The sequence below is a fragment of the Lycium barbarum genome, chromosome 3 (genome assembly GCF_019175385.1).
Source record: "Lycium barbarum isolate Lr01 chromosome 3, ASM1917538v2, whole genome shotgun sequence".
NCBI lineage: Eukaryota > Viridiplantae > Streptophyta > Magnoliopsida > Solanales > Solanaceae > Lycium > Lycium barbarum.
This window is the reverse complement of record NC_083339.1, coordinates 117515730-117529427: the sequence shown is the minus strand read 5'-3', so window position 1 is coordinate 117529427 and position 13698 is coordinate 117515730. Positions and strand designations below refer to the sequence as shown.

Sequence of the window (13698 nt, the reverse complement as noted above, 5' to 3'; positions counted from 1 at the left end):
ATTTACCTGTATATGTCCTTTTAACATTGATATACATGTCCTCGTTATCTGTATGGATTTGGACCATCATATGATCATTAAATTCGTAATTGGTGTATTGTACTAAGTAATTCGTAATTGGTGTATTGTACTAAGTTTTATCTGAAAGAGTTTGACATTATAATGTCGGATTGTGTACATTTATCATAACAATATAAGACATTAAGTCTCGTTTAGTCATTGAACTTCAATTGCCCTTAATTCACACCAAGGGCTAGTTATTTTATTCCAAAATTCTAGTGTTGGTGAAGCTATTTGGACGTGGGAAAATTGGCTTTATGGCTCGTTACAAATGTTCTATTTGTTAGATGACATTTTTCATAAAATATCGTTTAACAATAACACACGAGATCAATATAGGGGATCATTTGCACTCTGGAGAAAGCTCAACCACGACAATTTGATAAAGAGCGACGTCACGGTTACATGAAATGAAAGAAAGGGGTTGTGAATAATTCGAAGATGTTGTCGTTATATATCATATCATAGGGTTATTAATAGGATGCAAGAGAAAAAGAATCAGTAGGGGTTTTTTGTCTGGTGGTGTAGATGTACTACAAAGTGAAAAATGGATAATTGGTTTGCTTTTGTTTGCTTGCTTCCACCTTTTGGAAGTCGAAGCAGTGTTCGTTCACGGGTTTGCTACCCCGTGAACCTTCTCTTTTTCCTAAATTCAAATCACAAGGGAATCTATGGTTAACGGAATTTTAACTTCCGGTGCAACTAAGTATTTTTAAAGGCATGATCCTCAATGTTGTGCTGCCAACTTGCCACTATTGGCAGGTCCTCTTTTGGGTCATTTCACATACGGTTATAGTATCTTACGAAAACGTTTTAAGAGGATAAACCATCGTACCTCCAACAGTTGAAGGGGGAAAGTACAGTTAATTCCAAATAGAAAGGACCTCTGTTAACACTTAACAATTAACACTCTCTCTCTCTCTCTCTCTCTCTCTCTCTCTCTATCAAAATGCTGCTAAAAATGCTAAGCTATTGCCCATATTATTCAATTTCAATCGAGTGAAAACCTACAATTATTATGAGCCCCACCATGCAAGCTCTTGTCCCCAAGATTTTTCAACGGAGTTTAACTTCTCCACGCCATCAGGTTAAATTACTTACAATGATGTGTGACTCTTCAGAACAAGTCGGCTATGATAACTTAAAATAGTATATACTCCGTATAACATGTTATAGGTTTAAATACATTGACAATGTGTGAGTCGTTTTCAACTATGTCCAAGGTTAGATCATTAATTATTCAAGGAGAGAGGAAAGTGGACTAAGACTGCTTGCTCGTCTGTTGTCTGTCTATTTCTCCTTATTCTTTTGGCTCAAAATATATAACGTTAACATTTTACCTGAACCAGTTGTATTAATTTGTACATTTCGAAGGCGTCAACTAGGATAAAATACCCCAACTTTTAGAGGATTTCTTTAAAGTTCTCTTCATAATTCATGTCAAATATCTTTTCCCACTTCTGAATTTTCTGATTTCGATATACTACACTTGTTGAAGACTGCGAACAATAAAGCTTATTAAGCCCAAACAAAAGAAACAAATAAAGAAGTGATTTAGCAAAGAAAAGAAGTAACTGAGAAGACTTCTACTGTAGAAGAGAATTCTAATTTATGGAAAATCCATCTTCATTTTGTTACCAACAAGAAGCTCATTCACTGGCTTCAGCTTGAGCCAGAGATTGCAAAATCCTGCTTAATATCACCTTCTCTGTGAACCCAAAACCATGAATACCGTATAAACCACGTCCAGTACTTTGTAAACTCTCAATATGCCATTAAGCCATTAATTCATGCACCAAAAGAACGCACAGACGTTTCTTTTATGATTCCTCTAATCCTAACCCCTGGTCTATGCCGAAAAAAAGTGGACTAGAGTGACCGGAAAGCATCATTGCGTTCACGGTTAATTCACCACCTCATTTAAACAGCTGAATTCAGTTATCATCATTCTCGCAGAAAATTGGAAAAGAGAAGCAAAATCTACTAAACATGTTCATAGAGACCCTGTTGAGAACAGTTGACATTTGGAATGGTGGTAAAATTGTCGTTCTGATTAAAAAAAATGGACCCAAAATAAGCTTAAATATGCATGAAAGAACCAAAGGAGCTTAAAAGCAAGGTATTTCCAATGGGAATGAAAACTTGTTGAGTAAGGGGACAAATTAAATTAATGTACAATAACAAAGAGATTTTGAATGACTAAAGTCACATGTTGAATCAGCAAGTTAATAACAAGGATAGACTGCAGCGACAGGATTTCCAATGGGGAAAAATGGGTTTCATGAGTGGAAATGTTTTGAGTATAAATCATACACATTACAAAAGATACGGTAGTTCATTGATAAGAATGGAATTAGAACTATGCTTGTTACGACCTGTTCAAGGAAAGCAGGACCAAACAAATTGGAAGTATTTTGGATCTAACAATAAATAGGTAACATCCAATGGCAGCAGTCATCCAGGTGAGTTAAACGATTCAGTTACTAGGAAGACGAATATCAGAATGGAGCGTCTAGAATCATCTAAGACGTTATCTCCTCAAATTTGAATATAAAAGATTATGACCATGCCATCCCACAGAAAGATGGGGCATGCTATAAAATTTAGGGTTATGATTTCATAAAATGGATTTTTCAGGAAAAGAACTATCAGCTTCAGTTGTGCAGGTATGCCCCTTTACCTAATAGTCAAATCTTGAACAGGTAAGTACCAGGTTCAATACTAAAAAGCAAGCACACTTCACATTCATTGCAAAACTATTTTAAACCTTTAGAAGTACCATTCTTCATTGTACTAGTGTATACATGGTATGTAAAAACTTCACAGGATAAGGAGCATCGAAAGAATGTAATACGGACCTAATCCAAGTATTATTGTTTAAACACCTTTAATGACATGAAAGACAATATACTGAAGTTACCAAAATGCGATCATACTGTAACTAGGTAAACATAATTGGCACAACACTTGTCCAAAGTTGGTACAGCAAGTTTCGAGAATGTATTGAGCTCTACCTGAGCCAATCGTCCATCATTGATGATAAATGTCATAATTGAAAGGGATGACTAAGCCAAATGCAGTATCCGATATCTGAATCCACTTGATCCTGAAGGTATTGCAATCCATCAAGGGAAAGTCCAATTATGAAATGCTTAAAAACAGCAATTGTATGTAGAGTTAACTTTATTTTTCATTTTTATTTAGTTGATAAAGTAGAGAATTTTTAACAAGTTATGGATAATGAAATATGAGAATGTACCTTGAGAAATTATCCAAGGCCTCTAACATACTGATCGAGCGTAGAATTAAATAGCTCACACCTGCATGAACAGGGAAAACATATCTACTTACTGGAAATTTCACAGGGAAAAGGAAACTGCATCATTCAGTGATTCTCGAGAGTGCAGCCCAGAATTATTTTCCTTGTCTCTTCTTCTTTTTAAAGAAGAAAAGCCCATTGAATCCTAAATGTAGTTATCATTTAAGCAAATATTTCTTCAAGCATACATGTGAATCGTGCAACATCCAAGGGAATGCTAATCAAGATCGAAAACATACTAACTACATGCATAGAATATAATCCTTTTTTTTTTGTTTCCCACCCGGTGTCCAGTATCAGCCCGACCAAATCCGGATTCACGCCGCGTAGGGCCCATTCGGGGGAAGCGCTCCCTGCCAAGGATTTTTCCATACCCATGGCTCAAACCCGAGACCTCTGGTTAAGGGAGGAGCAGCCCCATCCGCTGCACCACATCCTTTGGTGGTGCATAGAATATAATCTAGTTATTGTATTAAGTCCAAAATTTTGAAGAAAGTTTCTGAGGGAGAAAAGGAAAAGATCCAAAAGATTTGAGCCCTCAATACAACAGAATATTGCAACCTCACCATTTTCATGTCTTGAAGACAATTCCTGAATCATTGAAATAACTGCCTCAAAAACCACTTTCAACAATCAAACAGGCAAAAATCCTGACAAGTTCTAGAATTTCTCTAATTCTGTTGAATTTGAAATCACCACCAAACACGCATTAACCATGACATCCCTCTATCAGATACTTGTTTATCATTATAGTTGGAATAATCAGCTTAATCAAGAAGTAGAATGCCTCGTTCAAAATCTGCCAATATCATTTTTAATAACAAGAAAATAAACCACGTTTATCCAACATCATATTTTTCTTCAAGTAAGGACTTCTCTTTTAGAATAACATGCTAAGGTGGAACATCATTTGGTATAATACTACAAGAACAAACTCACTTTAGTCAACCTTTCACTATTTAGGTAGAAAAATGCAATAACTTAATGCAGCTATAAAGTATTCTAGCAGTTATAGGACGAACACACAACATCAGCAGGCTTAACCTGTACGGATTAAGCACTCACTTAATAGGAGCCCCTGGGGAGTAGAGCGGATTCTTCACCACATATTCAACATACAAATTGTAAATATACTTCAAAGATTCCCTTAGATCACCAGTCCTAGGATGCGTGACAAGGATGATCTGCAAGAAGGCAACCTAATTCAGACAAGCACCGAATGCTTGTAAAGTCAAATAGAACCATCATGTATTCATTATGAATTGAAGAAAAAAAGAAAAGCACAAAGAGTATACAGTCATAAACAGTGATAAAGCAATACCAAGAAGATGTACTTTATCACAATCGCTATCAAATAATTAGCAAGACATGGATTCACCCATCATATACAGAAATAACATTAAAGGAAAGAAGCAGCCCTTTCTTCCCTTATCAAAAAAGAAATCTTCTCAAGATTATACCATCTGAGACCTCAAATACTATGAAAGGAAATGCTTGTGTCGAGCGTGGCAAGTTAAGCTGGAAGAATACAGAGAATTACAAGCTACTTTCATGACTCATATAATTGAGAAGAAACCCACATAGCAGGGTCGTCTCAACGTTACTAAGGATGGTGCAGAAGGGACAAGATAATTATGTCAAATCACATTCCACAAGAAGGAATTGACATCTGAATAGGATTCCTTTGTTTCTTTATTCCTTCTTTGTGAGGAAGTAAAACCATAGTCAACATTAAAATTAGCAGATTCTCGTTTCAGCTGATTCGATATTTTATTTTGTATGGTATTATTCAATTGCTTCAAACATATGCACCACAAGTCGTCAATGATGCAGCTTTACTGTTTATCGATATACCAACAGAGTTCGAATACCAACCCGTTTATTTGAACATTAGGGAAGGCGCTTATGACTTGTCTACTAAAGAATAAGGAGGACAAGCTTAGATCCAGATGAAGAAAGCAAGCCATAAAACTGCAAGAATTAGGCCATATGGTGGCTAGTGATGGCTTCTTATATGAGCTGTAGCCAAACCAAATTTCTCATCAAAGAAGCAGAATATCTTGTTATTTTTCCTTCAAAGACCTCTTCTTCATTCTCTGATGCAAATTCATGTGAAAGAAACAAATAGCCTCGTGCTGTTATTGGAAGTCTTCCTAAATATTTTTTAATATATTGGTAAAGCTCCTCCTTTTCTTAATTTCCTATTTCCTATTTCAGAATTATGCAGATATTTTATCCTATTACTCCTTGAATCACTTAGAATAGATATTAAATAAGTACCAAAATTACTTGATCTTTTCCTTTAGTTCTTTCAACTGAATTTATCCAGCCCATCCATTTTTTTTCCGATTCTAGTAAGATAAGGGCTTACATATGTAACAAAATCAGAATGTAACCTCACAACAGACCAAATATCTAGTGACTGCACTACGGTAGCACAATGTGAACTGCCTACTAGCCCCTGATCAACACACATACTACGATAAATAAGTCGGCCAAAATCAAAAGTTGGCGCCAGGAGAAGACCTAGAACAATTTCAATGGAGCTTATCATAATCATACAGTGATAGTGTTCCTGACAGAAAACAGACGATCTTTGTATCATAAGACCTAGAACAATTTCAGTGGAACTTATCAAAAAGAACAGTTCAACGGATCACTGACTGACCTTTATTCCAGACGGACTCTCCATGAAACTGAGTTTATATGTATTAGTACGAAAGCTGTGAAATGAACATCCTTGTCCAGGTAATTGCGGCACCCCAAGATTACCTTTTTCAGCACTGCCCAAAAAAAAAGATTTCAAGTGAGAAAAGACTACATCTTTATGGAATTATGCCTTTAAAATTAGTCCTAACACGAAAAATTATTTCCTAGGAGATAAAATATGCCTCAGCCTCATACTAGTCGGATTGGATCAGCTATACAAATTCTCTATACTCTTTCTTCTCTATCTCCCTCTGTGTGACATCCTTTCCTTTTTTGTTCGTCCAAAAAAAAAATGTCACATTTGTATTTTTAAAAATAACTTAACTTTAAAATTTCTTTTTTACGAAATGGTTTATAGTCATGCAAATATCTAATACCATAAATTTCAAAAGTCTTCCTTTGTGGCAAGTCAAACGGTTTCACATAAATTGGGACAGTGAGTATTATTTATGACCCATTTCATTCGAATAACAAATAGATTTGTTAAATCAAATTAATCCAATTGGACAATAAGTTTTAGGAAGAGTAAAAAAGGATACCTTGTAGGATCCATCTTGGCAGTTAAAGATTTGAGGGAAAAGAGTAAACCAAACATGAGCTTATGATCTTGCTGAGGGTTTAAGGTCTTAAGAGGACGATTCCATTCCCTGTAAAGAAGACAAACTCCATTCCTATTGAATACGTACACCATATGTGCATTATTTCCTGATACTGTTGGCGGTGGCGGCGATGGGCTGATCTCTGATCCTCCGAAGAATTGCATCTTTTACTAATACCTACCACATCAATTTCATAATCAAATGACCAATTGATAAGACTCGAATGATTTTTGAAGTAACTTAAAATCTGAGCACATTTTCGTAAAATGCAAACAAGGAGGAAAATACCTTTACTGGCTGATTGATTGACTGACTGGGTAGAGGCACTGATTGAGAAGCTTTGTGGACTGAAGGGTAGGGAGAAGTTTGTTTGATTTAAGACATTCCACAAATGGCGACAAGTCGGATCCTCCAACCTCCGGGTCGAGTAAAATGGGTTATGAGACAACGTCCCGTTTGCTTGGTTTGGTTACAATTTTACCCATCGCGTAAAATCCAAACATAACTTCCACCTTGTTTGGATAATAATATCTGCATAAGTTATATATGTAGTATGAAAATTTACTTACGTATATGTAATAAACATAAGAGTAAGATTTTCTTTTTTCCTCAACTACCTTAAACTTCTATATTTTAATTCTTATATTGCAATTATTATTAATTTGTGCACTACAATCCCTGCATAACTTGTGCACAAACCAAATAATCCCTAATTCTTGTATGACAAAAGATTATACATAAATATTAGACAATCAGATTCATTTGATATAATGCCTAATTCTTGCAGGACAAAAGATTATACAATTTATTAGACCATCAGATTCATTTGATATAACGATATTAAATTAGACGTAAAATTTAATACTTAAATCATAGAAAAGTGCAATTAGTATCCCTTAATTTTTAACCTGACATGTCAGTTCTAAAGGATCAAAATAAAACTTAAAAACTAAAAGTGATTTTACTTCGATGATTCTAATAATACCACAAGGGTCACTTAAATTACGTTAGAAAACTACTTAAAATTTTGAAAACAACATATGACTAGCTTTAACTCAACCAAAATTGTCTGTCATACAACTGAAATGTTTTAAGTAAATTCCAGTCCTTTCAACAATTTGAGGCTGTTTAAGCAATTACATCTTTCGTCAGCCATGTAGAACTCGCACTAGCAAAAATAGGAGCATAGTTGTAAATAGTTATGTTAGATCCATACACCCGATTGTCCAATCTTTCAGAACATGCATCTCCTCGGTCGTACTTTCTTATCAAGATTTCAATAAGAGGAAAAGTGAAACAGGGAAGAGTGTCTGTTCCGAGCGATCGATACTGAAGACTGAAGAGTATAACCTCCACAATTGCATGCCGCACAACAAAATTGTGAAACCTGGAATTCCCCGACACATTGATAACTCAGGCTAATGGCTGTAGGAAATTTAACTGCCAACATTTGAAGTTTCACAATACGAGTATCCTCCTGAAGATGTCTTGCTGATGATCTTTTCTCGTCCATGAAATTCAGATTACAGTCAAGTCCAAACTTTACCCGCACGATAAAACGCATCACAGCAATCTCAACCAAAGGAAGAGGGGGGAAGGGAGGGAGAGGGGAACTCCTCCATTGGCAGGGTTACTGCGAGGAGGGGGTAAGACTTGGGGGAAAAAAAATGAAATTCTAACAAGAATACAATCTTGAAAAGAAACACCCAAAAGAGTAAAAAGGAAAGCTGTTCACAATTCCAACGCCCTTCACAAAATGTATATAGCTGTAAGCGAGTTCAGGAGTCTCAATCCGACAACAGAGAACAAAATTTAAACCTCAGATAAGAAAATATGAACAAATTCTTCTACAATGAAATAGCAAGAATGACACAGCTGAAAAAAGAACAGTTAAAAAAGATTAGGAACTTGACTTCTAGATCTCCCATTTCTTCAGCTCCATGCCATCAGGAGGGCTTCCTTCAACCTTTTTTGTGCCAACTTCTTTCCAGTTTGTGGACAGAACGGTCCCATTAGATTCCACCTGAGAGGCAGCAAGTATACAAATTATATTACTTTCTTCACTGGTTAAGAGTTGTCGTAGAAGAAGAAATGCAACAAATTGACGAGTTTAAAAGTCTATCAGTCAGAGGTCAACAACCAAAATCTGACAGGCAACCTTACAAGAAAACTTGAGATAAACTACAGACAGTTGAAGAAGAGAACTTCTGAAACAAGAGAAATGGTGCAGAAGGATTAGGAAGTGTTGTGAGATGTTCTAAGTATGTTTTAAGGTATTTAAAAAGGAAGAAGAAGACAATAGGTATAGGTTGGTAGGCATCATTCCCAAAGGAAAATGCAACAGAGAGAACCAAGTACATGTGGTACTAGCCCAAAGCACTTGACTAAGAAGATTATGTCCATCAGAAAGAGAAACCTATGTCCACCATGAAAACTGTTATAGGGATTCCTGTTTTAAAGTATATTAACATCAAGTATATAGAAGGGATCAGACTTACAAAGGATTTCATCATGGCTCTCCTGGTGTCCTCGTCGGCATCTTGGTAGATGTCTCGGAAGAATTTGTTCAATGCTGCATCCCCATCCAATTTTTCATCTTTTTCCTGGAATACAGACCAGCATTCACGGAGTTAGAAACTACAATGCAGAGTATAATGCGGTCTTTAGACAAGGACATCAAACAGAAGACTAATGTTTTTAATACCTCTTTTTTCACTTCAGCTTCTAATCTATCCCAATCCACATTTCTCAGTTTCGAGGTAGGATAACTGGGCCGCGGGGCAACTGCGAAATGCAAAACTATAGTAAGCTCTGCTACTGAATAATTAACCATCACATTTGGTAACAAAATTCATGGGTCATTGTAAGGGACTCCATTTAAGCAGTAAACATGAAGAGTAAACATGAAGAGAGCAACTGAAAATTGACAATCGAGTGAAGGGGGAAAAGGACTCCCCCTGATAGCCAGAAAAAACATATTTGACGAGCAAGCAGGTTACCTGATGATACATTAGGCCTCTGAACTACAACAGGCTCCCTTGTATACTCGAGCGATGTCCAGTGTAGCGGTTCCGCTTTCGCAAGGCGGATCTCAATTTTGGTAGACATCACCTCATATCTGCATTTTGCAGGTGTTATCTGCCAATCATGAGAGGACCAGCACGAGATCACAGAGTAAGCATCTTCAATTACTTAGGAAACAATTTCAGAAATTTTAAACGGAGCTCCATCCAGTTATCACAGCCATATTTTAAGCTTAGCCTCACCTTGCTAAACAACCTAGGCTGCAAAGAATAAGTTTCTTCGCCTGGCACATCAATGCTAACGCTAAGCTGTAAAGCAACCAAGGAAAAATGCGAACTTTGTCATCCAATTTTTTGAATAAAGTTACCTCAACAGAATAAAACGGTAAAAACATACTATTTGTTCACCAAAGTCAACAACAACATTCTTGGCTGGTATGCCCTTGGCGAATATAGTCACCACCACCTCCTCTGGTTTCTGAAAAAATTCATGCCTGCAATTACATACATTAAATTAGTGCAAGTTTTCCAAGAAAGACCCCCCCCCCCCCCCTCTCTTCTCCAGGGAAAAAAAAAACAGACGGGCCAATAGCTATCACAAGGTTGCGATAATCATATATGTTTGAAACTTAAAACCAAATAGCACATTTTTGATAAGGAAAAACCATAGTACTTTGTTATTACTATCTCAAAACTAGTCCCACATTGATAAGATTATTTACCCTATCAAAAGAGTACTATCTCTAAGTTACTGACTTAACGACTCACTAACATAGCAAAGGTTTTGGCATAACCTGTATTTTGGTTTAGCAGCAGATCCTTGAGAAGACAGGTTGACAGTTGGTTGAGCATCTTTAGGCGCAATCGCAACATTGTCCGACGACTCAGATGCAGAAGATCCTTGAGAAGACAGGTTGACAGTTGGTTGAGCATCTTTAGGCGCAATCGCAACATTGTCCGACGACTCAGATGCAGAAGGTGCACTAACATTAGCCGAGGCTTTATTCACAGACTGATTAGGGAGTTCTCCAGCTTCCTCTGAATTTAGCCAACAAAGACCATCAATTAATTCTACTAAGCACTAAATTTTTCCATTAGCATACCAAGATATACGCATAAAACTGTCAGGAAAATAACCACAATGATTTAACAAAAATTGTGCTTCTAGCAGTTTTTTAACTATAAACAGCATAGTTTTTCATATCATCATAGCAAATAGTAAAATATAGCACCAAGTCGCCATAGATGCCATGAGTTGATGTTAGAATTGACAGGATTTGGGAATGGTAGAAGAGCCAGATTCAAGGGCACCAATTTACCTGCAATGCGTTCATCACATTCTTTTATTAGCTTTGTGAACCTTGATTCTCCCGGTGCTAAACTAGCACCCTTTTCCAAAGCTGTCTTTGCAGTTTGGTATTCCTCAAGCTTCATACAGGCCAACCTGGAAAAGTACCCAAAAAAAAAGAAAATTAATTCAACAATGCAGTATCTAATAAAACAAGCACCGACAGATAGCATGTGCTACTGCAAATAATAGTATCGTTTCACTTTGTCTTTGTTGTTCATCAAAAAATGCAGGTAAAAGCTAAGAAAGTAATCCCTCCGTTGATGCTGCAACAGTCTTCTTGGAGGATGATGAAAATCAGAAATGACGAATCTCGATTTCACCATCACCTACTGCAACATCCTAAGTTATATGAGCTAGATCACCAAGTCAGTATTCAGGTGAATGTTGTTAGATCAAGAAAACAATACCATAGCACATGATACGAGACCAACAAAAGCATGTAGTGAACATGCAACAAACCCCACAAAATTCAATCAGATAAAAAGATTATTATACACTCACCCCTTACGCAAATATGCTTTTGACAATGAAGGATCCAACTCAATGGCCTTGTTCGCATCAACAACAGCTTCTGCTCACATGGAAACAAGATTACAATTACTACCCGCCTTAGAATTAAAAATTAGTATATACATACAATAATGTCACAATTAACAGTACATAGTGAAATATGATGATGTATGCAGACACATACAAAATTTTGATGCATACATATACATAATCAGGCATATAGAGATGTCTTTCCAGGAGGCCATACCAACGAACCTCATCAAACTTATAGAACATTATGAAGCTAGCATATACCACAGAACAAAATTTCAACAATCACAGTTTCTTCTATAACAACAACATACCCAATGTAATACCACAAGTGGAGTCTTGGGAGGGTAGGATGTACGTAGACCTCACCTCTATGAGAGGTTGTTTCCGATAGAGAGATGTAACCGACGCAAAAAAGTACGGAAAAAGAGACAACAAAATAGTAATGTACAGAATGAGTACAGCAACAAATATCAAAACATATAAGCAAAAATAAACTACAAGACTACTAAAAGTAGGGAAACACTCAGCTACCTAGTAACCTTCTACCCTAATCATCTACCTGCATACATTTCCTATCTAAGGTCATGTCCTCAGTCAACTGATAACCCCCCAACCCCAAAAAGAAAAAAAACGGGGGTGGGGGGTGGGGGGGGGGGGGGGGGGGGACGGTTTGGCTTTGTGAATCCTCCCTATTCATTCTCATCATCCATCTAGTTCGATGCCAAATAATTTGTGACTTAAACTTCTAAGTCAAATTAGTTTTCACAAGATTCTCTAAATCTGACACTAATCAATAAACAGACATACAGGTCATAAAACAAACACCGGATCTAATATAAGTGGTACACAACACAGCTTAACCTTAATCTCAACTACAATGTATCGCTAACGAAAAAAGAGAAAAAAAAAAAAAGGCTAAACGAACTTTTCACCAAAGCCCCCACACTCAAGTAGGCATATATGGCGAGTTAATTTCAAACATCTAACTAATAGTTATTATCTCAAAAAGTCACCCTTCTTCTTAGATTCCAAATTCCTTCACCAAAGAAAGGTGACCTTATGAGATAATAACTATTAATTGAGTGACTCGACTCCATATATAGCGGTTGTTAACTTTCGTCATCAAGCACAGAAACAAGTATGTGTAACAAAGTCACACTAAAACTTTTACCAATTCTATAAATCGTGTACCGCAATAAGAGCACAAAATAATACAATCAGCAACAAAAATAACGGGTAAATTAGGTTAAAAAGGGGGAGGATACCAGTGAAGTAGTTGAGTTTGATATTGGCCTGAGCACGGTCAGCGAAAAGCTCAGGGTTATTAGGGCTAATGGCGATGGCTTGAGTATAAAGGTCAGCGGCGAGCTCAAAGTGGTCGTCGATGAAGGCTTCTTTAGCCCTAGTTTCCAGATCGGAAGCCATTGATATGGAGTGGAGCACGCAAGAAGTCTCTAGAACAAAGAGGGAAAGCAATTGGGATTTGATTTGAGAGAGAGAGACTACAGAGAGAAACGATGCCTTTGGCTGATGTCGGCTCTGCCCTTATTATATATATATACACAATGAAAAAAAGATTGAATTGTTGGGGTTTGTATAGGAATAGGAAAAGACTAAAAGGGTTTTTAACAGGTCAAGTCTTCCCCTAATAATTTAAGCATGTATAGTACTATTTATTTTAATGCCATATACTACCAAATTTAAATCCTTCTTATTTTTTATTTTTTGAAAATGACATTCTGATCAATTATCCATCAAATCAAAGTTTTTTTTTTCCTTCTCTTAAATTTATTACATTGGGGATAGGGGAAGGAAAAATATGAAGAAGATTACAATATGAAAATTCGAACTCGCACCAACAAAGTGAAAAAATTTAAGTAGCGAATCAACTGAACTACTAAATCCCTAAGATCAAAGTTAAGTACATCATCTTAAGTACCATCTATAATCCTTTTGTGATTACTTGAATACTAGTCATATGATTTGCCCTAGGTACCCTTGTATTATTCCTTAATGATCTTTAGGAGCTATCAATATAGTTTATCCCAAGTGGCTACTATACTCCACTTCTAATCACATAATATTATCAACATG

At 36.5% G+C, this 13698-nt stretch overlaps 2 protein-coding genes across 2 annotated transcripts; both read right to left on the bottom strand.

The window, feature by feature from the left end:
- Positions 1-2804: 2804 nt before the first annotated feature.
- LOC132631982 (uncharacterized) lies at positions 2805-7179 on the bottom strand. The gene is made up of 6 exons (XM_060347764.1): positions 6976-7179; positions 6628-6864; positions 6048-6162; positions 4445-4563; positions 3320-3380; positions 2805-3166 (listed from the first exon to the last, which is right to left on the bottom strand). The coding sequence occupies exons 2-5, from the start codon at positions 6849-6851 to the stop codon at positions 3329-3331; spliced, it is 510 nt and encodes a 169-aa protein (XP_060203747.1). The 5' UTR covers positions 6852-6864; positions 6976-7179; the 3' UTR covers positions 2805-3166; positions 3320-3328.
- Positions 7180-8402: 1223 nt separating this feature from the next.
- Positions 8403-13146, bottom strand: LOC132631981 (protein SGT1 homolog). Its single transcript, XM_060347763.1, has 10 exons — positions 12870-13146; positions 11563-11632; positions 11030-11154; positions 10505-10748; positions 10108-10204; positions 9954-10019; positions 9687-9825; positions 9392-9471; positions 9186-9290; positions 8403-8710 (listed from the first exon to the last, which is right to left on the bottom strand). Exons 1-10 carry the CDS (start codon positions 13027-13029, stop codon positions 8603-8605), a joined length of 1194 nt encoding a protein of 397 aa, XP_060203746.1. The 5' UTR covers positions 13030-13146; the 3' UTR covers positions 8403-8602.
- Positions 13147-13698: the final 552 nt, after the last annotated feature.